Raw genomic sequence first — 23,496 nt, 5'->3', positions numbered from 1 at the left:
GCCAGTATAAGAGTCTAAGTATCTGGCGGAAATATATGATCTTATTGTGTAACTAACAGGAAGTGGGCATCTAGATGAACATGGCCGTCGCCAATGAAGAAGCTGTGGAGTAACGTTAAAGATGTCTCTTTTTTTCAAATAACATTGACAACATTGAAACGCTGCTTACATAAATGCATCAATGATAATAATCCGATCATGTATTTGCAATGTATAAAGGTGCATCTCAATAAATTAGAATATCATAGAAAAGTTTATTTATATTAGCAATTCAATTCAAAAAGTGGAAATAACACATTGTATCGACCCATTACACACAGAATGAAATATTTCATGTCTTAATTTATTTAATTTCTTCGAATTGTTATGATTATGGCTTACATTTAATGACCTAAAGACCTAAAATTCAGTCTTAAAAAAATGTAATATTACAAAAGACTGTATGTCCATTTATATGCACTCATTACTTGGTTGGAGCTATTTGACTTGAACTACTGGAAATGGACTTTTCCATCATATTCTAATTTATTGAGATGCACCTGTAAAACAATCTGAGCGTGGCCATTCTGCATAAAGGCTACTTTTTATACTTTGATGCTGATACTTTTGTACTTTTAGTAAGTAAGTAGGGCTTTGGATGCATGACTTTTACTTGTAGTGGAGTAGTTTTACAATGTGGCAATAGTAGTTTTACTTAACTAAGGCACCTGAATACTTCCTGCATCATTGGTCACACCCTACTGCAAGTTAAAGAATCTCCAGTATCTCTTGCATTACTTTCACCGCTCTGTCGTTAGTGACAAAGTCTTTCAAGAACCTGACATGAAAGTCTGGCTAATTAGTAAAAACACCAAGTAAGTCTCCTTCGCTGTGATCTCTGAACAAGATGGAAAGATTAAGTTTTTTTTTTATGAGTGAAAGAAATCAAACCTGAGTGTTGGTGGTCTGTGCAACTTCTCTTTGATTTGAGGATTAGAGCTATGGACTGTTCATCGCTGTCTTAACAATTACTCTGAGGCTAATAGAAGCGGACGCCGTTAATCTTCACACGCTGGAACCAATGTAGATCTAGCAGCGCTCTCCATCTCTTATTCGGAGTGTGTAGTCTCTCAGCGCTCAGCTGAATACACTAAGCTCACACACTATCGGCACGCCATCATTTATAACAATCCAACGCAATTTCTCAGCAGTCAAGATATTACACTTTAATTTATTCGTTAGAGACAAGACAAGGATAAAATATAACAGCAGTAGGTTTGAGTGATTGCCGTGTCAGAGATTCTAGCCTCCAAAAAAAAAAAGTCAGCAGAGCAGTTAGAGTCACTGTCAGCAACATTAACATTTTACCAATCAGGATTTATGTCATTAGTGTTAATGATGTTATTTCTAAGCCATACCACAGTCACATTGAAAAAAGAGACACAACTTATTATGGTTTTATATACAAACATGCGATTTATGATCCACTTAGCATCTGGCCTGACTCCTGGCCGTTTTCACAGCTGAATATCTAAATGTCATTGATCACCATAATAAAGCAGCTCCAGCCACGAAACAAATAGTTACAATAACAACAAAGACCACAGCCCAACTGACTCGCTGTTTATGAACATATAAAGATATAATCTTTTCTTTAACACTAAAATAAATCTACAAGAGCCAGCAGAAGCCTCTCTTCAAGCTGATGCTGCGACGGGATTGGCCCACTCACCACACATGGTACCGTGGATGCTCAGTGAACCGCACATCCACAATAAGGGATGAGAAAATAAGGGATTCAGGCTCTGTGTTGGGTGGAGGGTGGCACTTAGCAGAACACATTGTTTTTCTCCACACTCCCCGTCGACAACAGCCAGACAAACCCCGATAAAACGTGTCAATACCTGGAGCGATTTTTAATGATGTTGTAGTTCTTTTCCCAAAAAAGTGGTGTTAATTTGTGAATATTATCCTGCTGAACAAAACACATAAGCATCAGAAAGGTGTGTTTGCCACAAAGCAAGAGAGTTGCTAACAAGTGGCTAAATGAGATGACAGTGGTTGCCGGGGACATTATTTTATTTTTACTATGTTTATCTGTGTGATTGTATTGTTTTATTTATGGCATTTTAGATTTATACACTTATTATTTATTGCTGATTGGTATATGGAATTGTTTGTTTTATTGTTAATTTTATGTACAGCACTTTGGAGACGTTTGTGTTGTTTAAATGTGCGATACAAATAAAGGGGGATTGGATTGGATTGGATTAAATCATATATATTATATATATTCCTGATCCACCAACAACAAAAACATATAAATCTAAAAGAAAGAAGCAGGATCAAAAATAACATCCTTGTGAAAAGCAGCCTGTCAGCAAAGTCGTGGGTAGGGAACAAGCAAGACAAGTTGTCCGCTGACCGTTTTAAAAGAATGCACATACTACAAGTGGAACATTCTGATAAGGGAAAGAGACATTTTCCAATCATTTGCATATGTAATCCAGCTAATCAGTATCTAGTCGGAATGTGAGATGCATATCAATGCCACGGGGAAATGAGCCTGTTTAAAGAGACTAATAGGGACACAAATTATTATTACTTCCCCATGTCTGTCACCATTTTCCAATCTATATAACCATGTGTCTTTCCACAGCCCCGAATCCAAGTTTCTGCTGTTTAAGACACAGTCATGTCAAGACACAGTGGAGCATAAAATGGCATAAATGGTGCCTCAAATGAAGCAAATGAGTGGCCGTTTAATTGGAGTGAGTTAAACTGGTTCCCTGTGGTAGGGGATGAGAGCCGGACGCCTTGAGTAGCAATTATCTCAGGTAGCTATCTCATTACCGCCCTCCTCTAGTATGTAAATGTGGCCAGGGGCGCAGGAGTTCTATTGTGGATCGGCCATTTTGTTGTGCTCTTTGGAGGCCTTGCTGTTTATCACCATGCGGGGGGAAATCACTTAAGTACTGGTTGCATTTCCAGGGAAAACAGAGTGTTTTTATTGTCTCGGTTTCTGATGTTTAAGACTTCGATTAAGTAGCCAGGTCGCCGCTATCAAACGGAACATTGCCTCAGTGTGCAGCATTTTAATGATCAAGGTGATGAAAGGAATTCATAAATTAGGACAGTTACGAAGCGTTTCAGTGTCCACAGTGGGGCTGTTCCTTCGTGCCTGTATTAGTGAGAATAAAGCAACTTTACATAGTGAATTCCCCAACTGTGAATAAATACACAATGCTAGACTTTGGGAGGTTCATGAAAAGAACTACAACTTCATTAAAAATAGCTCCAGGTATTGACACGTTTTATCGCGGTTTGTCTGGCTGTTGTCGACGGGGAGTGTGGAGAAAAACAATGTGTTCTGCTAAGTGCCACCCTCCACCCAACACAGAGCCTGAATCCCTCATTTTCTCATCCCTAATTGTGGATGTGCGGTTCACTGAGCATCCACGGTACCATGTGTGGTGAGCGGGCCAATCCCGTCGCAGCATCAGCTTGAAGAGAGGCTTCTGCTGGCTCTGACTAGCCCGGGGTTGGCATTCAAGGGAGGGAGCGAGAAAAAAGAGAAAGAGAGATGCTAATCATCTGAGCTGAGGAGAACAAGGCTTGAGAGAGACAGACAGACAGAGAGATGTGCACAGAAAGATGTCTCTGCCTCTGCCAGTGCCATTTTTTGGAGTCAGAATGAAATTCAGCAATAGGATAAGGATCTGTGTTTGTAGTGTGGCTGCCTGCCTCTACATTTAAGGGACAACAATTATCTCTGCCACTACCTGCCTCATGAGCCTGGCAGTGAATAGAAAAACTTGACTGTCAAGAAAAACAGCAATATTAACTTCCAGCGATGATATATTTTGCAACGCCGATTGTCAAATTGTTTGACTGGTGCAGAGCTGGATGTGACATTCTCACTAATGTGGATTTAAACTGCATTTATTACGTTTTGACAAAACCTCAGGGAGGTGATATGAGGGAGATTTAGCTATATATCACACAGCCGATCCAATTTTAAAGAAACTGCAGCTCACCACTGCGTTATGTTTAGACCAATAAAACTCACTGGACAAATATGAAGCCGCAAACGCTGGTTGTAAATCCCTGCAAAATATGACTTTTGCACAGTCAATATAACAATAGTACTTATTGATTTATACACACTTTCACTAAAGGAAAAACAAAACTGTTTTCCATCCAAAACGGTGTGTGGACTCGCAACTTTCAGCCTCTATTTACTCCTACTTTCTGGTGAAAAAACAAGCCCCCAAAGAACTTCTCTTGAGCCAGAGTTGAAGGAAAAAAAGAGTTTATTCTTAACCCAAAAATACCACAGTTGATCTCTGGAACATCAACTAAAAATGTACTTTTATATTTTGGTATTAAATGTCATAATCCTAATCTCCATCCTACAATCTGGTGAATCTCCTCCTTATATTCTCTTGTATCATGTTCCCCCTCGTTACAAGACTTGACATTTCTTTAACCCTTGTGTTGTCCTTGGAGGTTAACTCAAAAACAGGGTCGACTTTCATGTTAATAAGGTCTGTTGACCCTTAACTGCAAAATGAAGGGAAAAATGTGTGAAAGTGAGTTGGACTGAATGGGTGGACACTAAAGGTGTAACACAGAATTGATTCACAATTAACACTCTATGCTTTAAAAAACAGCCAAACCAGGCGGTTCATTTTTGACCCCAGAGGACAATAATAATCTGGAGGACATTACGAGGGTTAAATTTGGAACACCTATATGGCCATAATCAATATTTGCTCATGTGTATGCAGGATAATTTAAAAAATAAATATACTGTATAAATAACCATAACGTAAAAAGTTGCTGCTTGCACCTCCAGTCATGGAATCATTAGACCACCTATTGTTTTCTTCAATTTCTTGTTCATTTTCATGCCTGGTACAACTAAAGGTACATTTGTTTGGACAAATATGATGATAACAACACAAATAGCTCACAAGAGTTAAATTTAACAGCTAATATCTAGACATTTTCCATGGTTTTCTTGATCATGATCATGAAAAACATGGAAAATGTCTAGATATCAGCTCTTAAATTAAAGTCTTATGAGCTCTATTTGTTGTACAAATGTACATTTGGTTGTATCAGGCATTAAAATGAACAAGAAATTGAAGAAAACAAATTGGTCTGATAATCTTTTCGATGACTGTATGTCTGTACAAATTCATATGTATCTCGGCTAAATATCTCCACTGTCTATGATCATGTAGACAGAGGATGATGCTTAAAATTTGGATTTTGCTGCAAACAAGAAACAAATGCTAAAATGCTTGATATGCATCTTCAGTCTCACAGCACAGAAGTTCAATACAATCACTACATCCCCAAGGTGGGTACTAGGCTTTGGCGGTATCAGGGTATTGGGATATACCAGGGTATCAAGAAATCCTATATTTTTTCAGCACCGTCAAAAATACAGACGCTGCTTTTTCAGTCTATGTGTTATCTTGCCACCAGAGGTCAATATCTGTGGGTGAAACAGGCAGCTGAGCTGAGAAAGATGTTGGCAAGCAGGACTGTTAAAGTAAAATGGCTCTGTGCCTGTTTGGGACTATTTTGGGTTTTGTAACAAAAAAGGTGAGCCAGCCAACATGGACCAATGTAGTTTTGGTCGATTTTGGTAAATTTATTTTGCAAATTTAACAGACTAGAGTGTTTGTTGGAACAGTGGAAGACTAAGTGAGGTTGTAGTACCAACGATTAGTGTCATACCAAATGTGAAATATGGTCACAATCCTATGTTTGGTGAGTACACTGCAAAAAAAGAAAAGTTGGGTGAACTCAAAATTTCAAGGCAACAAACATAAGAATAAAGATAAAATTTTAACTTGGACAATTAAACTAAATATTTTAAGTTTTGTTTTTGAGTTTGCTCAACTCTGAATTCAGATTTTTGTCAACTCAACTGTAAGTTGTACTAACTTATAATTTAACATTGTAATAACTTTTAATCCTTACTTCTGCTAACTTCTGCCAGCTAATGTTGATACCACAATTTTGAGTTAGCATTGATACGCTAATGGCTACTCTTGTAGCTGTAACAAGCAGCGCCACTAGCATCTGTTAGCCGCTAGCATCAGTTAGCCGCTAGCATCAGTTAGCCGCTAGCTTTCGCTAATGACCGAATTTAACCGCTTTCACGCATTTCACAACAAAGAAATAAGAGTTATCAGAACTATTGTCCCTTGTTTTGAACCCCAACTTAAAGATATAAGTGACAACTACTCACAAACTTGTTTTTGAGCATACAACTGGCTTCCTTTGTTGTGCTAACTTACATTATTGCCCTAAATGTCAATAATTTATATTTCCAAGTTTTGCCAACTTAAATCACTGTTTTAGGCTAAAAAATACATAATAAATTGGGTTTTTTGCAGTGTAGGAATATAATATTTTACATCGAGTAATCAATGTATTGATTTTGGTGATGTGCTATTCCAATATTCACTGTGTTTAAATTGTGCGTTTTAAATTGTGAGGCTGTCAGTTAACAAGAGTTGAGTGCTGATGAACACTTGAATGATTCCACCTTGTCATGAGTTTAGCAACTCTTGTTTCTTTGTTTACTTGATGGTATATAGGCGAGACACTCTTAAAGCCACTTCAGAGAACAACCATGCAGTGGCCTTTTCTCCTTCTCTCTTATCACACCAAGAGTGTATTTTTCCCAGAGTACTTGCAACTCTTAGTACTTAATAAGGAAGTCTCTAAGGGAGCTTTCACAACCCAAAGTTTAGTCCGTTTCAATCGAACCCTGGTGCGGTTAAATCCTTGTTGCGGTTAGTTACGGTTCAACTTCGTATTCTGCTGCAGACCAAAACAACCGGTCCACTTGGAGGGCCCACCTTCTCTGATTATACAGGTGTCTGATCGCAGCACATCGAAAATAAAGGATCAACACATTTGTTCTGAGCATTTCTCTCCAAATGTGTTTGGTAGGAACACCAGAACAGATTATGGTCGGTATAATCAAAGGATTTCACCTCCCACTTTTCAACCAATATGAAATAAAACTTTGAGTATTTTTCCAGTCCTCTGCCTTTGTACACATCCCTCCGCAATTTTTTTTAAAAATTTGGTCCGCTTACATTTTTACACTATGAAAGCTACTAAAGTAGTACTAAAGTTTTAGTAAAGAACTAAAAGTATAAATTTTCCCTCTGATTCATACTAACCAAACAGACTTGGGTTGTGAAAGCGCCCTAACATGCTGATAACGACCAAAATCATTATTAAAAAATACATGGAAAATCTCTAGATATCAGCTCTTAAATTAAATTCTTATGAGCTATTTTTGTTGTTATCATTATATGTGTCCAAACAAATTTACCTTTAGTTGTACCAGGCATTAAAATGAACAAAAAATTGAATAAATTAAGGGTGGTCTAATAATTTTTTCCATGACTGTAATTTCCTATTAGGCATTTGTGTTGCATATGAATTATTGCCTTGTAGCCAAAACGTGACATCCAAAATGTAAGTCAAGTCCAAGTGAACATTGTGCCAAATTCGAAGAAATCCCCCATACGTACAAACCAACCTGGTCTCACAGGAATCCGTGAAATAGCCACGGATTTGCTTAACTCAAAATCTGTGGAATAGCCACAGAATCACTCAAATTTCCGTGAAACTGACACGGATTTCGCTACAATGCAAGTTAATGACAGTCATATCCCGTGGCTATTTCAACATACAAAGTGATTATGTACATTCACTGAGTGAATATTTAGAAAATAAAACATATATTTCTCGCTAGAAATGTGATCAAAATCCATTTTTATGCAGAAACTAAGTCAAAATATTGATTTTTTTCACTAAAAATGAGAGAACTGTCCGCCATGTTTTTTGTTCTAACTGACGGGACCTTGAAAGTCACGTGACTTGGAATAAACCAATAGGGATATGACTGTCATTAACTTGCATTGTAGCGAAATCCGTGTCAGTTTCACGGAAATTTGAGTGATTCCGTGGCTATTCCACAGATTCCTGTGAGACCAGGTTCGTACAAACACACAACCCAACATATAGCCCCCGGCCACAGCTGTCCCCAGCACAGAGACAGAATACAATATGAGCTGCTGATGACAGGCCTATGCAATCTTTCGATGTCGACAAAATATGCATGCACAAAAATGCATACGTGCCAGAACTATGTTGAATTTGCACGCTGACACGGAAACAGCTTGTATCTCTAAACTGAATTATCTCCCTATTCTTTGCCCAGTGGACTTGGTGAAGAAGAAACTCATTTTGCACTGGCCCCCCAGATCAAATTTTAATTAGTTTTTTTATTCCTGCCTCTCTGAATCTTGATTCTTGCAGGGCGGTAGGGAGTGGGTGTGGTATTTGTCCCCACTCCGCGCTGCACCTCGGGGATGAACGTGTCCCTAACCAAAACTCCAGCCCCCCACCCTGGTTTCCAAGCTACCGCAGACAGACAAAATGCCACATTAGTATTCAGACGACATCAGACCTCTGGGCCAAACACTCGCCGGACAAAGCTAGACACACACACACACACACACAAAAAAACTATTTACGTATAAGGATCAGGAGACATGCTTGAATTATCACAGCACAGAACTCACAGGGGGGAAATATTCACCGTGGGATTGGTTAAAAAAAAAAAAGTCATGACTGTGTGAGAATGCCTGCATGTTTTCCTCAGTGCATGCAACACATTCTGCTGTGCTGATTGCTCCTTCATAATGCATGCTAGGTACTGCAGAGAGACAAAGCTAATTATTAGGAGGCGAACGATAACACTGACACATCACTAAAGCAGGCTGCTGCAAAGTGCTGCAAGCGAGAGTTTTAAACTCTACTCATCTCATTTTCTCACTGTTTGTGTGAGGTGTTGATACGTCCCATTAGTCTGTCCATCTCTGCTCTCATCCCGCTATCCCAATCCTCGTTCATGTCCTCCAACCCCCACTGATTCCAAATTATATTCTGATAGAAAGCAAGCGTACTGTGACGTGTCAGCATATTTAGAGATAAAGCCGTGTTTTAATAAATGCCTTAATGGTCCAGAGCACTTTAGTAGCTTCGTACACACAAACATGGGCGATGAAGTAGGAATACGGCCTGCATCTACCGCTCATACGTTACTCGAATGGGAAGGTCTTTTTTTGAATTTAGTGCAATATGGAAGAGCTCACTGAAAAAAAAAGGGAGTTAATAGTAGTGAGGATATGCACTGTATGTCTGAATTGCTACCAAAAGTCCCATTCAAACATGGGAAGCACTCAAGCACACAGATTGAAAGTCTGATAGGTGTAGCGTTAAAATCCACCTGAGGCAGATGAGCAAATAACGGGTGGATGAAAACTATATAGGCAGGGTTTTTTTTTTTTTTTTTTTTACTGAAATCCACCCCTCTAAAATCATTGCACGACACGAGTCACTTTCACAAACTTCATGAACTTGAAAATGACACGGGAACAACTCATCGAGTCCTGAATCCTGATAAGGCGGTCAGTGCAGCATGACAACGTGGCGCCGTACAATGTTATTCAAACAGAATTGTGCCTGGGCTCCCAAACTGGCTATTTATCCGCTTTAAAATTTGCATTTACATTGGAAAGTAATGCGGTTTATGAGACTCGCAAAGTAGGGAGTGGGAGTTTTTTCTTTCCACAGTAAACATTTGGAAATTCCACCCTTCAGTATACAGTACAAACCAATTAAAGGTAATGTTGGAGGCTATATCAAATAGCTCCGATGCATAAAAAAATGGAAATTAGAGGGGAGGTAGGCGGAGAGAAAAAGATTCAACAGATCTCGCTTCTTCAAAGAAAGCTTTCATTGCTAAAATGTACACCGGCTGAAATTAAAAGAACTAATTGGTGGTTTGTTTGTTTGTTTGGGAACGTTCACACATGGACAGCACTGTCTAATAGAGACGCACTATAACCTTTCAGTCGCTATAGCAGCGAGGCATTAAAAAAAGAACATGCATAGGCGGCAGAAAGTGTAAAAAAGAAGCCGACTTACCGACTTGGGATGAGTCACCTGTAGAGGAAGAAAAAAGGAGAGAAACAGAGAAAAGTTGGATCAGTTCAAAGAGCAAAGCAAAATGTCAGTTAAGTGCACCTGCTCACCAAATGATGGATATGATAATATGAGCTTTGATAGCGCTGGAACAGAAAGAAAAGTCAGACTGCAATTAGCATTAGATGTCTAGCAGACAGCTATTCCACACATAAGCCTCGACAGAGCTGCTAATTGAGATGGTGGAGGAAAAACAACTACGAGGCATTCATATTTTCTTTATAAAACAAGTCTTAAAGGTCATTAAAGGACTTCTCGGGGAACAGCTAACTTCTTGACATTCACTTTCTATTTCTCTCTACGCTGCAAATAACTCCTCCTAGGCCTCAAACTCATTAAAAAAAAAGACCAGGTTGTCTGGCTATTTCGAAAATATTCGCCATAACAGCATTTATCACACGGTTATGACTTTTAAAACGCCAGATTATCCAATTAAGAAAAAAAAACAAAGGCAACCTTGCCAAAAGGAATTATACTAAAAACAAATAAAATAAGAAAAATGAAAATAATGAAAAAAAAAATGTAACAATTCAGTGCCATCAATACATAAATAGTGTTACATAACTTTTAATGAGATTAAGATTAAGACAGTTTTGCGCACACACGCTGAAATAATGAGCAGTGAATTTGTCCTCTGCTTTTAACCCATCATTACACACCATGCTTAGGAGCAGTGGGCAGCACGTTTCTGTTAGTGTTGGGAAGTTCGAGTCTTTTTACTGACTCAGATCAATGAACCTCATACAGTAAACTGAACTAACCTTTTTTAAAGTCGTTCATTTTAACTAGTGAGGTGCTGCAGCTCTCTTGAGGGCAATGTAAAAAGGAACACGGTTCTAGAACACTGAAGGCAACATGGTTTGCTTCAGCTGACAAAGTATAATACACAAATGTCCCAAACAATTTAAACCATGTGAACACCAAGGACTGGTACTGGGGCCACTGGGATGCCATATAAATACCATATAAATACAAAGTTTTTCCATCAAAAGAAACACTGTTTTGTCATATAAATGACAAGAAAATACTTTAATAAACAGTATATTTTTGTTAGACATATGGTGTTCAGTACATTTAACAGTGAGAAAAAGTATTTTTTTTTACAAAAAATAAATGCAAAAATTACAGTGATGCGTGTATATATATATTACAGTATATATTTGTTACATACATAGTGCCAGTGTATTTTACAGTGGAGTAATGTATTTAAAAAAAACAACTATAAAAAAAATATATTTTTTGGCTGATATATACATTTATGGTGTTTCATTGTTACTGAAACTGACTTAAATAATTTATCATTTTACAGCCTTTTACTGTCATGGTTAAGCAGTTTTTCATCGTAAAATCTACAGACATTTTTTTCTTTTACAGTGTAGGTGCCTTGCTCAAGGATAAGTCAAGTCCTAGACCTGTCAGTCCTTGGATCTGAACTGACAACCCTTTGGTTACAAGCCTGATTCCTAACTTCTAGGCCATGGACTGCCCTTATATAAATAGTTCAAACATCAGAGGTGGCCTGACAGAATGACATGGCACATCAGCCTATGATGGATTAGGTGGACTTTCAAGATACATTACTGAGAAAGAGAAAAAAAGAGAGGTACGGAAGGTGAGCAACTTATAAAGAAATTCAAAGGACAACCCAGTACCTCACCACACTGCTTAATAAAAGGTAACACAGCTCGGCTCATATTGCTTTTGGATACTTTCCAATGTTCAATGATTCAAAAATGGAAAAAAAAAAGTTTTAATGAGGATGCATAATTTCATCTCAAGTATTGATCCTTGCTGTCGGGTCAAAATCCTAATTAAAGATTGGAGCTGTTGGCAGGTGTTACGTATTGAAGCCGGCTTACAGTAGGTGTTAAGATCAATTCAGGGTGGAGGGGCATCCAATTAACTTGTGTAAAGCAAAAGTTTTTTTTGTTTCAGGGAAGTTGAGCTGTACACACAGGGGGGATTTTCGCACCTGCTGCACAATTTTAAGATTTAGAAACACTTGTATTTGACCCATGTGCCCTCTTGTTAGTGACCTGCTGAACATTATGCTAGTTGCGCAGAAGCAACACCTGTTTTTTTCTGGTTTTTACACAATATTGACTGTGTGTTAAAATGGTGGTTGACGAAATATGGTTGGTTGAAGAAAATGGAGAAGTTTTTTCTTCCTTTTGGTTTATGACCTTTCAGCAACACAATATTCTACACATTATTCAACACAAATGACGCCACAATCAATCAGTTTGTCTGTCTTTAGAAATATTTTGTCTCTGTGAAAGCATCCCAGTTCCTGTCAGGAAACTTGACAGAGAGATCAAATGAATGCTGAGTGCAAAGATTGGTGTGGTCCACACAAAGGTGGCAGTAATGGGGGGAAGGAAGTAGGGAAGGGCCATTGACTACCCCACTTTAGGCCCATGGACCTGTTTGAACTGACTGGCTTGATCCCATTGCAAGATTGTCTGTGGAAAAAAGAGAGCTTTAACTTAATGCAAAGGTTTGTAATTTTTATTGGCCCTGTATGTTTAAAAATTCTGCCCAAAGCCATATGATACAAAGTGCATAAGCTCACTCAAATGTACAGTTTCAGAAGCAGACTGGTCACCACTCAAAAACGCCAATAAGTCGTTTGTGCATACAGTAAAATATGACTCATATTTATGTTTTAGACTGTCTCCCCCGCCATATTGCGGACATCTTAAATGGCAGATATCATACTCTGGGTGGGAGGACCGAACAAACAGCAGACTTTCTCCCTGAAGAACAGGGTTCATGTCCCATGTGAAAACAAACGACTTGTTGCGTAACTTACATGTTTTTTTAACGTAATTTACGTTTTTTTTTAACATAACTTATGTTTTTTTACGTAACTTCCATGGCTCATGGTTTGTGAATCACATTTTTGTTATGTAATTTACTTTTTTTTAAACATAACTTATGTTTTTATTAAGTAACTTCCATGGCTCTTGTGAATCACATTTTTTTTACATAACTGACTCACACTTATTTTTTTGCGTAAATTAAGTGGGTCCCATCACCCTGGGTTGGGATATGACTGTCATTAACTTGCATTGTAGTGAAATCCGTGTCATTTTCACAGAAATTTGAGTGATTCTGTGACTATTCCACGGATTTTGAGTTAAGCAAATCCGTGGCTATTTCACGGATTTCTGTGAGACCAGGTTACCCTGGTAACTTCTTCACTTCACATTTACATATGTTTTTTCACTGTTTAAATTGTCTTTATGACACCTAACCAGGGCGTTTTTGACAAATGGTCTATTCTGTCGTTTAGCTTTGAGATCTTGTTGGTCAGAAGAGATTTGCACCTTTTCTCACCGAGCTGCTCGTTAGAGCTCCCTCACAGCAAACTACAGCCAGCCATGAACAAAGTGGCCCGAGACAGGCTGCCTTCCTCACTGGCGATATGGCTATCACTCTATGTCCAAGGTGGAAAGAAACCTCTTCAGTCTCATCACAAGAAGCAGAGCAAGAATCCCAGCCAGAGCAGATGGAGCACAGGGCGCGCTGCCTTGCAATGCTGACATTGTTCTTGATTTTCACTCCAGACACAAAAGCTGAGACTGAGCTCAAATGTCCACACTGGTGCCGAAAGGCAAAGGAAGAAAAAGGTGCCCGAGGAATGAGCAGAATCAATAGGTCAGAGTCCTCCCAAGCCTTGTTTGTTAATATCCTGGTTTTTGACAAGGATATCTCCGGCTCCCGAGTGGTATCAGCGGTCTGCTTGCTCTGACATCAACGAACATGCTGAAACACATGGGGGTACAGCCAGTGACGGGGAAAAGTAGGAAGTGTGTGACACGCAAGGGTGGCAAATGAAAAGATAGTTGGTCAAACACAGCTCATCTATCACACCTTCCTGCTTCTCCTCGGCCACAGTGGACACAAGAGATGTAAAGAGCAGCATAGATGCTCCTACAGTGTGATATAATCTTCTGGCAGCTGTGTACAAATATAAAGTTATGGCAGCCACGCCATTTTTACAGTGTGGGACAAGAAGCCGTAGTGACCATGTTTTATTGATAATATATCATTGTGCAGAGCTGATAGGACCCAGGGGCAGAGCTATAAAGTCTCCAGTGACCCCTGTAGTATAGTAAATAACCCCAGCTGGATGCCATCAACAGTTTGGACGGTGCTCAGTATTTCATAAGGGAAACATATTGAGGTCAGGGATGGTTGTTGGCTTGTGTAAGCTCAGGAGCTTTTTCCACACCGTCTACACTGTATGATACCCCTCATTACACCCAGCAATGCATGTTACTTTTTGTGACCATAGAGCCATCACGGGAAGCTGGGAAAAGGACCCCTGAGTGCCTAACACCTTTTTTTTTTTTTTTTTTCACGCAACTCAGTCCCACCACCCGAGAAGTAGTGACCTCTGTCTGCTGTCGATTTACTTTCCATCTCCGACCACACTTTCCACACCTCGCTCTCAGCACTGGTTAGCTGTCAAGCCTTCTTGGCCGTATGTGAAGAAAGAGGAGTGTGAAGAGAACACGACACACATGAATGAGAGAGACGTAGGGCGCCAACACACACACACACACACACACACACACACACACACGCGAGCGCGCACGCACACACACAGAAAGAGTGCAATATAAGGACATTAGGGCAAACCATGCTTGCCACATTTCAGGTTATCAAAATAAAAAATACAAGCATATGAGTAAAATAACAGTCAGAATTTATTTTAGTTACTAGACTGCAATAACCAGTGGCGGTTCTACACAGGGGCCTACAGGGGCCACTGCCCCTGTGAAGAAGCCCTTTGCCCCTGCTGTGGCCCCTGTGTCAAATTAAAAAATAAAATGACGAATTTATAACGATGAACCACGGAACAATTTTTACCTATTTTTTGTTCAAACAATATCTCATTGTACACAAAAGGAACCCAGAATGTGTATATTGTATAATAGTTGAATTGTGCAATAAAAGCTTGTGTATATATATATATATATATATATATATATATATATATATATAAAAGATCATTCTCACTGTGCTGCGCCTTCAAAATAAAAAAAGTAATTGTGAAGAAAAAATGAGAAATGTCATTGTCGAACAAAAATAGTTATTGTTGGTAAGTCTCATTGTTTCAATCAATGTATTTATATCTTCCAAGTAAACTTAAATGAGATTTTTTAAAAAGCTAAAATAAAGGGTTTGAATACTTAAATATAATATTTGCCGTTTTTTAATGTGCCCCTCTGATTAAACACTGGCCCCTGCTTGGCCCCCACAGTAAAACTGGTCTAGAACCACCACTGGCAATAACTTATATATCTTGCCTAGTTTACCGTTAGCTCCTTACATATGTTAGTGTTCATATTTTGCAGTTACATTATAAAAAGGCAAAATATAGATTTTACAGGTTGCTTTCATGTTAATTATCTAGACTAGTTTCCTTTTTTAGATACCTTTTAAGGTCAAATTGGTGCAAGCAACCAATACTATTTAGAGCTCCACAGTGCCAAACCACAGTGGGAAAAAAAAAAATAAAGAAAAAAGTTTGAGTAAGGACCTGCTCCACCTGCTGGTAGACCAGCATTATCAGCCTATTGAATGGGCTGAGATATGAAGGCATGTTGTTTAGTGGGACTGTCTACTGGCCGGAGTGATTCTGAACAACTCTGAGATGGAATTGACGTTACAGAGTGTGAAAGCCAAGTGGGAGGCAAAGAAGTATAGAGCAGAATATATGATAGTAAATGGTAAATGGACCTGCACTTATATATCGCTTTTCTAGTCACTTTGCAACAACTCAAAGTGCTTTACACTACAGACTGCACTCATTCACCCTTTCACACACACATTCATACTGGTGGCACAGGCTACCCTAAATGGTGCCACCTGCCACCATTGGGAATTCATTCACACACCGATGAACGCAGCATCGGGAGCAATTCGGGGTTCAGTATCTTGCTCAAGGATACTTCGACATGTAGGCTGCCATGGTCAGGGATCAAACCACCGACCCACTCTACCAACTGAGCAACAGCCGCCCTTGTTGTGCAACAAGGGATAAAAGTAGTGTGAGCTGGTCAGTCAAACCAGGACTTTTACCCAGGAGACTGAGGTTTATGTCCCATGTCAAAACAAAAGTTCACAATATTATTTGGAGTAATGTCAGTTAATGTCCATGCATAAGGTTTTTACATGACATACATAACTATGTCACTTCTGGTGCTCGCATTGTCCTCCTGACACCTTAACTTCCAGTGTTTATGGTTATTTGTTTAACTTTTGAAACTATCTTTTACACCTAACCAATATTTATTTCACCCTAACCATAGAAATTTGATTTTGTGGCGTTTCTATTTTGTGGCCCGGGTGCAGTAATGTGCTGCCCACTTCTTCTTGCATGGTGTGTTCACTTGTGTGTAAAAAAGGATGGGTTAAATGTAGAAGTTGAATTTCCCCATTGTGGGATTAAGTAATTAATCTTAATCTTATCTAAACATGACTGCTTTGTTTTCAGCAAGGGCTTATAACAACTTGCTCAACCTTCCAGTAGGCAGAGCAGGCCACCACTCACACAATCTTATGGGCCGAAAACTGCTGATAATGCTGTGTAGAAACCTTGGCAGACCACCTTCAGTGTAAAGAACTGTGGGTTTATACTTCGACCCTCGATTACATTAAAACTAACAAAACTAAACAAGTCTAGAAAATGTGTTTCCAAGTAGATGGGGCCTTCTTCACTGTTCAAAGTAGGAACGGCACAGGTGTAACAAACAGTGGTTATGCTGGTTGAAGTGTCCCAGTAAGCCACATATCATAATGATCAATACCAGGGCCCTGAAACTGCTGATTCTAAAGTACTCACAGTACTCACAATAACAAATTCATGAATGAATGAGAAGCCATTGTGATTTCTAGTCTGTGCTCTTTCTTAACAGCTTTCCAAACTTGCACAGACAAATAAACATCATCATTTATGCTCTCAGAGCTGCTACTTCTGAAAAACGCATAAAAGAGGTAAAGACAGAGAGACAGTGGGCGTGAGGCAACATCAAGAACAACATGTTAGAAATCAATGAATTCAGTCAAAAACTCCAACCGAGCATGATTCTTACTTGAACTGTTTCACTATTAATATTTCATCTCACCGCCCCGTCTCTGTCTAACGACATCAAACAACAGCTAAAACTGCTCTTTGTGTGGTCTCTTGCAGTGTGAATACAGCTATGGAATCTTCACAGAGATAACAATGTCACGCTTCTACAAGAGTCTTTCTCTGCGGTGGGCAAAGTATGGAAATGGGAAAGATGATTGTGCATTTACTGGATCCTCAAGAGACTGTGGGGGAAAATCTATACTCATACTCTCACACAGAGGTGACAACCCAACTGTTGGAACGACTTTGTGCTTACCTTCCACAATGGTGAGCAAACAAGGGAAACTGCTGGTATTCTGCCTTGATCAAGACTTTATTACTGGTGGATTTCACCTAATACGATAAATGGATAGAAGCAGTGGGCGACTCAAACCACTGTGCTCCCTTAAGTTGTGCAAGGGATAAAATACCCTGAAATCCCATGCTGGAGGTTCACCACAGACAATATCCACCTGTGCATGGATTACACCCACTGAAATGGCTCAAGGAACTTTTTATCAATAACAAAATAAAAGCTATCCGGCTGAAAAAATTGGACTATATCCCCTGGATGAAACAAAAAAGAAACCTTCTAGGAATTCGGTGAAATAAACATCCTATTACCTGAAAGAAGCTCTCTACAATAATAATATAATGGAGCCTAGCATAGACCACTCTACCGCACTGGCAGTAAATAGGATAACATGTGCATCAGGCATGTGATTGATGTCCTTATTATCTCTATTAAAAAATAAATGTGACAACAAGGATTCAAATATAATTCAAACAGCAGCATATAATGTGAGTTTTACGATAATTATATGCCATTTCTTATTCATAATGACTCACTGTGACAAGTACAGAAAGATACTGACATTTAAAGTGTAGTATTCGTGTGTTTTTTCATAGCCTGGGTCACTTTAACAATGTGACAGTCAAGTGTCTAAAATGTTTAAATACAGCACATTGTTATTACATTAAATTATTCGATGTGTGCAGAAAAGAGTGCGGATGTAATTTGCTGTTCCCTGTGCGTTTCACTGTGGCTTCATTGGCTTGTCCATTATATATTGTCAGATATTCAGTTTATGACATCCACAGTCGCTATTAAATAAAATGTCATATAGATTACTAATAAGCTACAGTCAGTTCGGCTTCACAAAGTTCCACAAGGTAAAATGTTCATCCAGCCAAGTGCTAAGAACATGATGTGCCTAAGCTACAGCATTTGAAGTGGGGCTTTTTAATGGCTAACAGGGCAAAGAGTTCAGCATGTGACATTCAGTGCCTCTGTTTAATTTTCCCTCGAGATGTCACTGACAAGTAATCATCCACTGTCTGGCCTTTACATAGCGTTCTCTGCTTAAACCTTTCAAACTGTGTGTGTGTGTGTGTGAGAGAGAGAGACTGATTGAAAGAATGTGAGGTAAATATGGTAGAATCTATATTTATTTCTCTGTTTGGAGGCAAACAAGAAGCGCTAAATTGACAAAGGTCAAATTGTTCTACGTTATATATTACTTGTGTCACAGTCTGGTGCAACATGTGTCATTAATAGAGACAGGGACTTCTGGCTTAAGATTTCCTTTTGAGAAAATGAACAAGAGTTCTATGGAAACACAGTGCTAGCTGTCATGACAACTTCAAAAGATCATTTGATTCGCACAAAGGTGAAGATTCCTGCTGAAGCAATGAGTTTATTGAAGCTCTTCAGTGGTATAGGTACCTACTGGTGTGTGGCAAGGTGTTATTCAAATACCATGCATAACAATGAAGTGTAAGAACGATTCAAAAATGTGTGCTACACTTACTTTCAAAGTAGTGCATTTAAACGGAGAATAAGTGAATAGATAAATTCCCTAACATTATGTCCCATTCTACGTCTTTATCTCTGCTTTGCTGTCTCTCTCCCACTACTGCTTTTACCGTCTGCACTCCCTTTGTCAAATTATTTTCCAAGAGATATCCACGTGTGCAGTCAAAGGCTGAAGTCTACAATTCTCTGACGGGCCCCGACGCATTTTGGGGGGGATAAAATCTGAGTAAAGGCAATGTACTGCTGTCTAAGTGTAATTACTGTAAAATGAGTTATGTCCTTTACAGAAGAGGTCACCTCTGGGAAAGGTTACCTTCACTGAAAAAGTCATTAGTAAGCAATTCAAATTCACCCCATGAAGGGTCAGTGTTTTTAAAGGTTAGGCCAGGAGGCCAAGCATGCAACACACTCAGTATGCACTCGTTTTGATAATAAATTGGAATCCAAACTATTTAAAACAAACACCCTGCTAACTGATGAAATTGAAACTACAGTCATGAGAACAGTAAAAGCACTGAGTCTTGAGGTGGAGGTTAGATCAGTGAAACCCCAGTATCTGGGTCAAAGAAGAACCACCACTTTAGCCTCACCATGAAAATACAATCCTTCAAAGCAATAACAGGAGAAGACAGAAAGGAGAGAAGGTCTAAAGCAAGCCCCGAGGCCATGTGTGCTCCATAATATCCTACCCCAGGGGTGGGTTGTTGTTCTTCAAAGAGAAAAAGAATGAACAATGTGCTTTGACCCTGTCAAGCAAAACCAGTTAACTTCTGCTTTGCAAAGTAGCAGCAGATCTCTGTGATCACATGTGGATGGAGTCCTTATTTTCCTTGGTTCAGACTGCCTCTGAACATCAAGTCTGCTGCTTAGAGAATTGGCCCGGAGGCCCATACTTTAAACAAAAAGCCCGTCTTCCATTGCCAACTACAATCCCGCCTATCAGGGATGCATCTGTAGACACAAGACAGGGCTACCACTGGTCATGGACTCACTCATGATCTCACAGAAATCCGTGAAATAGCCACGGATTCACTCAAATTTCCGTGAAACTGACTCGGATTTCGCTACAATGCAAGTTAATGACATAGTCATATCCCGTGGCTATTCCAACATACAAAGTGATTATGTACATTCACTGAGTGAATATTTAGAAAATAAAACATATATTTCTCGCTACAATCAAAATCAAAATCCATTTTTATGCAGAAACTAAGTCAAAATATTGATTTTTCACTAAAAATGAGAGAACTGTCCGCCATGTTTTTTGTTCTGACCGCTGGGACCTTGAAAGTCACGTGACTTGGAACAAACCAATAGCCACGGGATAGGACTGTCATTAACTTGCATTGTAGCAAAATCCGTGTCAGTTTCACGGAAATTTGAGCGATTCCGTGGCTATTCCACGGATTTTGACTTAAGCGAAATCCGTGGCTATTTCACAGATTTCTGTGAGACCAGGTTGCTCTGAAGCCTCAGTTTCAGTTCCATTTGCAAGCACATCTTGTCAGACAGCATGAACAAAGGGGCAAGTGGAACTACTTCCACCAAAGCTGCCAACAAGCCTGTGACGTGATGGCAGTTGAACTGGGTTCTGAACTAAAATCAGAAGAGACAGGCACTAAATTCATGTGTCCTCTCTGGGGCAGGGGAACCAAGGCCACTACCACTTGTCACCTGAGATTGTTTGAGCCATTGTTCAGGTGCAACCCCACGTCCTGAATGTGATAATAGAGCAGAGCATGGTGGTGCAGTGCTGCTACACTTAGATCCTCAAAACCTGCCAATACCCAAGGGAGTTAAGAATACTTGCTGCTGTCCCTGAAAGCAGGCGAAAACTGCATCAATGCATCAATCGAACTATTTGCAAAACAGTTTGCAACAAGTCCTTCACACAACGAGATAAATTGTTTGGTGTTTTTTTTTTTTGAGAACTTGCTGAAGGGACTTTTTCTGCAGCCATTCTTGGGAGGACAGTCTCAGCTATTGCACTGTCTTCAGGGATCATAACCAACTGGCAAAAAGGTTTAATTACACATATCAATCTTAAATCATCAACCACTAGGAAACGGTGAAATGTCCTGATGGACAATGACATGGTTGTTGAGGCACTGTAAAAAAAAATCTGTTGTTTTTACGGTAAAAAACTGGCAGCTGTGGTTGCCAGAACTTTACCGTAATAAATACGGTGCAACTTTTTGTAATATTACGGTAAAATTATATTAGCACTGTTGATTTTTTAAGATTGCCATTTAATTCCATATTTAACCGTAAAAATAAAAAGTTTTTCCATCAAAAGAAACGCTGTTCTGCCATATAATTGACAAGAAAAATACTTCATAAAAGCCGCATGAATTAAAGATTTTACCATTAAATATTTCAGTATATTTCTGTTGGAGGTATGGTGTTTGGTACAATTAACAGTGATAAAAGTATGTTTTACAAAAAATAAATGCAAAAATGATGGCTTGTATATATATTACAGTATATTTTTATTACAAACACGGTGCCAGTGTATTTTACAGTGGAGTAATGTATTTTTTAAAAAAAAAGGTAAAAAAAATACTCTTTTAGCTGATATATACATTTACGCTGTTTCATTGTTACTGAAACTGAATTAACCCATTTATCATTTTACGGTCTTTTACTGTCATGGTTTAGCAGTTTTTCACCGAAAAAATCTACAGACATTTTTTACAGTGGGCGGTGGGGCCGTCTTATCGTTGAGTGTGTCTTTACATCCCTATACCACAAGCATAATGTATGCTTCTTATATGTTGAATTTACAAGAATTCTCCCTCTTCATGTCTTTTTTTGTGTTTTAGGAATTTCGCTTTTGATCATATTCCAGGGTCATTATTGGAATCCTGAGCAGCCCACTGGGGATAAATACTCCATTTGCTGCTGCCACTGCCAGTGCAAGGTAGGAAAACAATTGAGAGAGGGTAAATAAGCCCAGCTCCACCAGAGACATGAAAGCCTTTGTGAAAAGGGGAATTTTGGAAATATGACAGCTACTCCTAAGTCTTTTATGTAGGCTGTCTGTGTCCAGGCCCTAAGTATATGGTAAATAGCTTGTCAATTCCCATTTAGCCTAAGGTCAAGCTTAAGTACAACTTCAAAGATGTGGGTGTATGTTTATTCACATGCACAAAAACGCCACTGTGTTTTTGTTTGATACATGGGCAGCATCATAAATAGCAATTCCAACTCAAAAGAGTAAGTTTAATTAGGTTATACTTAAATCATAACACAGCTAAGTAGACCTATACATTTAACTGCAGTTAGATTATTGAAGGGGAGTTATCAGCTCTATCAGCCTAAGGAACCTGGTCTCACAGGAATCCGTGAAATAGCCACGGATTTGTTTAACTCAAAATCTGTGGAATAGCCACGGAAAAACTCAAATTTCCGTGAAACTGACACGGATTTCGCTACAATGCAAGTTAATGACAGTCATATCCTGTGGCTATTCCATGGATATTTTCCTATTGGTTTGTTCCAAGTCACGTGACTTTTAAGGTCCCGGTGGTCAGAACAAAAAACATGGAGGACAGTTTTCTCATTTTTAGTGAAAAAAAATCAATATTTTGACTTAGTTTCTGCATAAAAATGGATTTTGATCACATTTCTAGCGAGAAATATATGTTTTATTTTCTAAATATTCACTCAGTGAATGTACATAATCACTTTGTATGTTGGAATAGCCACAGGATATGAATATATTAACTTGCATTGTAGCAAAATCCGTGTCGGTTTCACGGAAATTTGAGTGATTCCGTGGCTATTCCACGGATTTTGAGTTAAGCCATGGCTATTTCACGGATTCCTGTGAGACCATGTTGGCCTAAGCTATTGGTGAGTAAGGCCTTATCCTACCTTCTAGTAGGTTTATCTGCATAATCAAATAGATACAAAAGGTTTCCCTGCCCATTAAATAGCCATTTGTTGTTTTATGAAATCTCACTTTCACTTTTGTTAGGGTTAGACGGCAAAAAAGTTTTTTTTCAGTTTAGGCTACAAAACTACTTCTATAAGGTTAGGGCTAGAAAATCCCTAGTAAGGAGCTACAAAACATACTTTAAAAAGTAAAAAAAAAAACCTGCACATAAATGGAAAAAATAAAGTAGTTACTGGAAGTGATGCAGATACGTTGGTTACATAAAAATGTGACGCACTGAAGTTAAGTCACCTTACTTCAAATAACATTATTTCTTTTAGTTTTACACAGGGACACCAACCCCTGTCTCCCTGGTGAAGTTCTAGGTTTGTTTCCCATTCGATTGGATGATAATGACCAACTGGCCTACTGGCAGGTGGAGCAGGTCCATAGTTATGGGCTGATAGAGTGCTGATGACGCCTATTCAGTAGTCTGACTACAGTCAAATCAGGTGACAACCAAAGACATGATCAACTGTGGAATTAATTGAGAAAATTCAAGAGAATGTGACATTTGCAGTGGTACAGATATCAATCTAACAGAAA

At 38.9% G+C, this 23,496-nt stretch overlaps 1 protein-coding gene across 1 annotated transcript in view; it reads right to left on the bottom strand.

The window, feature by feature from the left end:
- nrxn2b (neurexin 2b) overlaps positions 1-23,496 on the bottom strand; it is a 948,314-nt gene that overhangs the window by 654,127 nt on the left and 270,691 nt on the right. The window contains exon 5 of the mRNA XM_059355183.1: positions 10,015-10,032. Within this exon, the coding sequence (XP_059211166.1) occupies positions 10,015-10,032 (18 nt within the window). The remainder of the gene's footprint in view (positions 1-10,014; positions 10,033-23,496) is intronic.

This window comes from Centropristis striata, chromosome 17 (assembly GCF_030273125.1).
Source record: "Centropristis striata isolate RG_2023a ecotype Rhode Island chromosome 17, C.striata_1.0, whole genome shotgun sequence".
Lineage (NCBI taxonomy): Eukaryota > Metazoa > Chordata > Actinopteri > Perciformes > Serranidae > Centropristis > Centropristis striata.
Note: the sequence above shows the minus strand (reverse complement) of the source record. Positions and strands in the feature narration are given on the sequence as shown.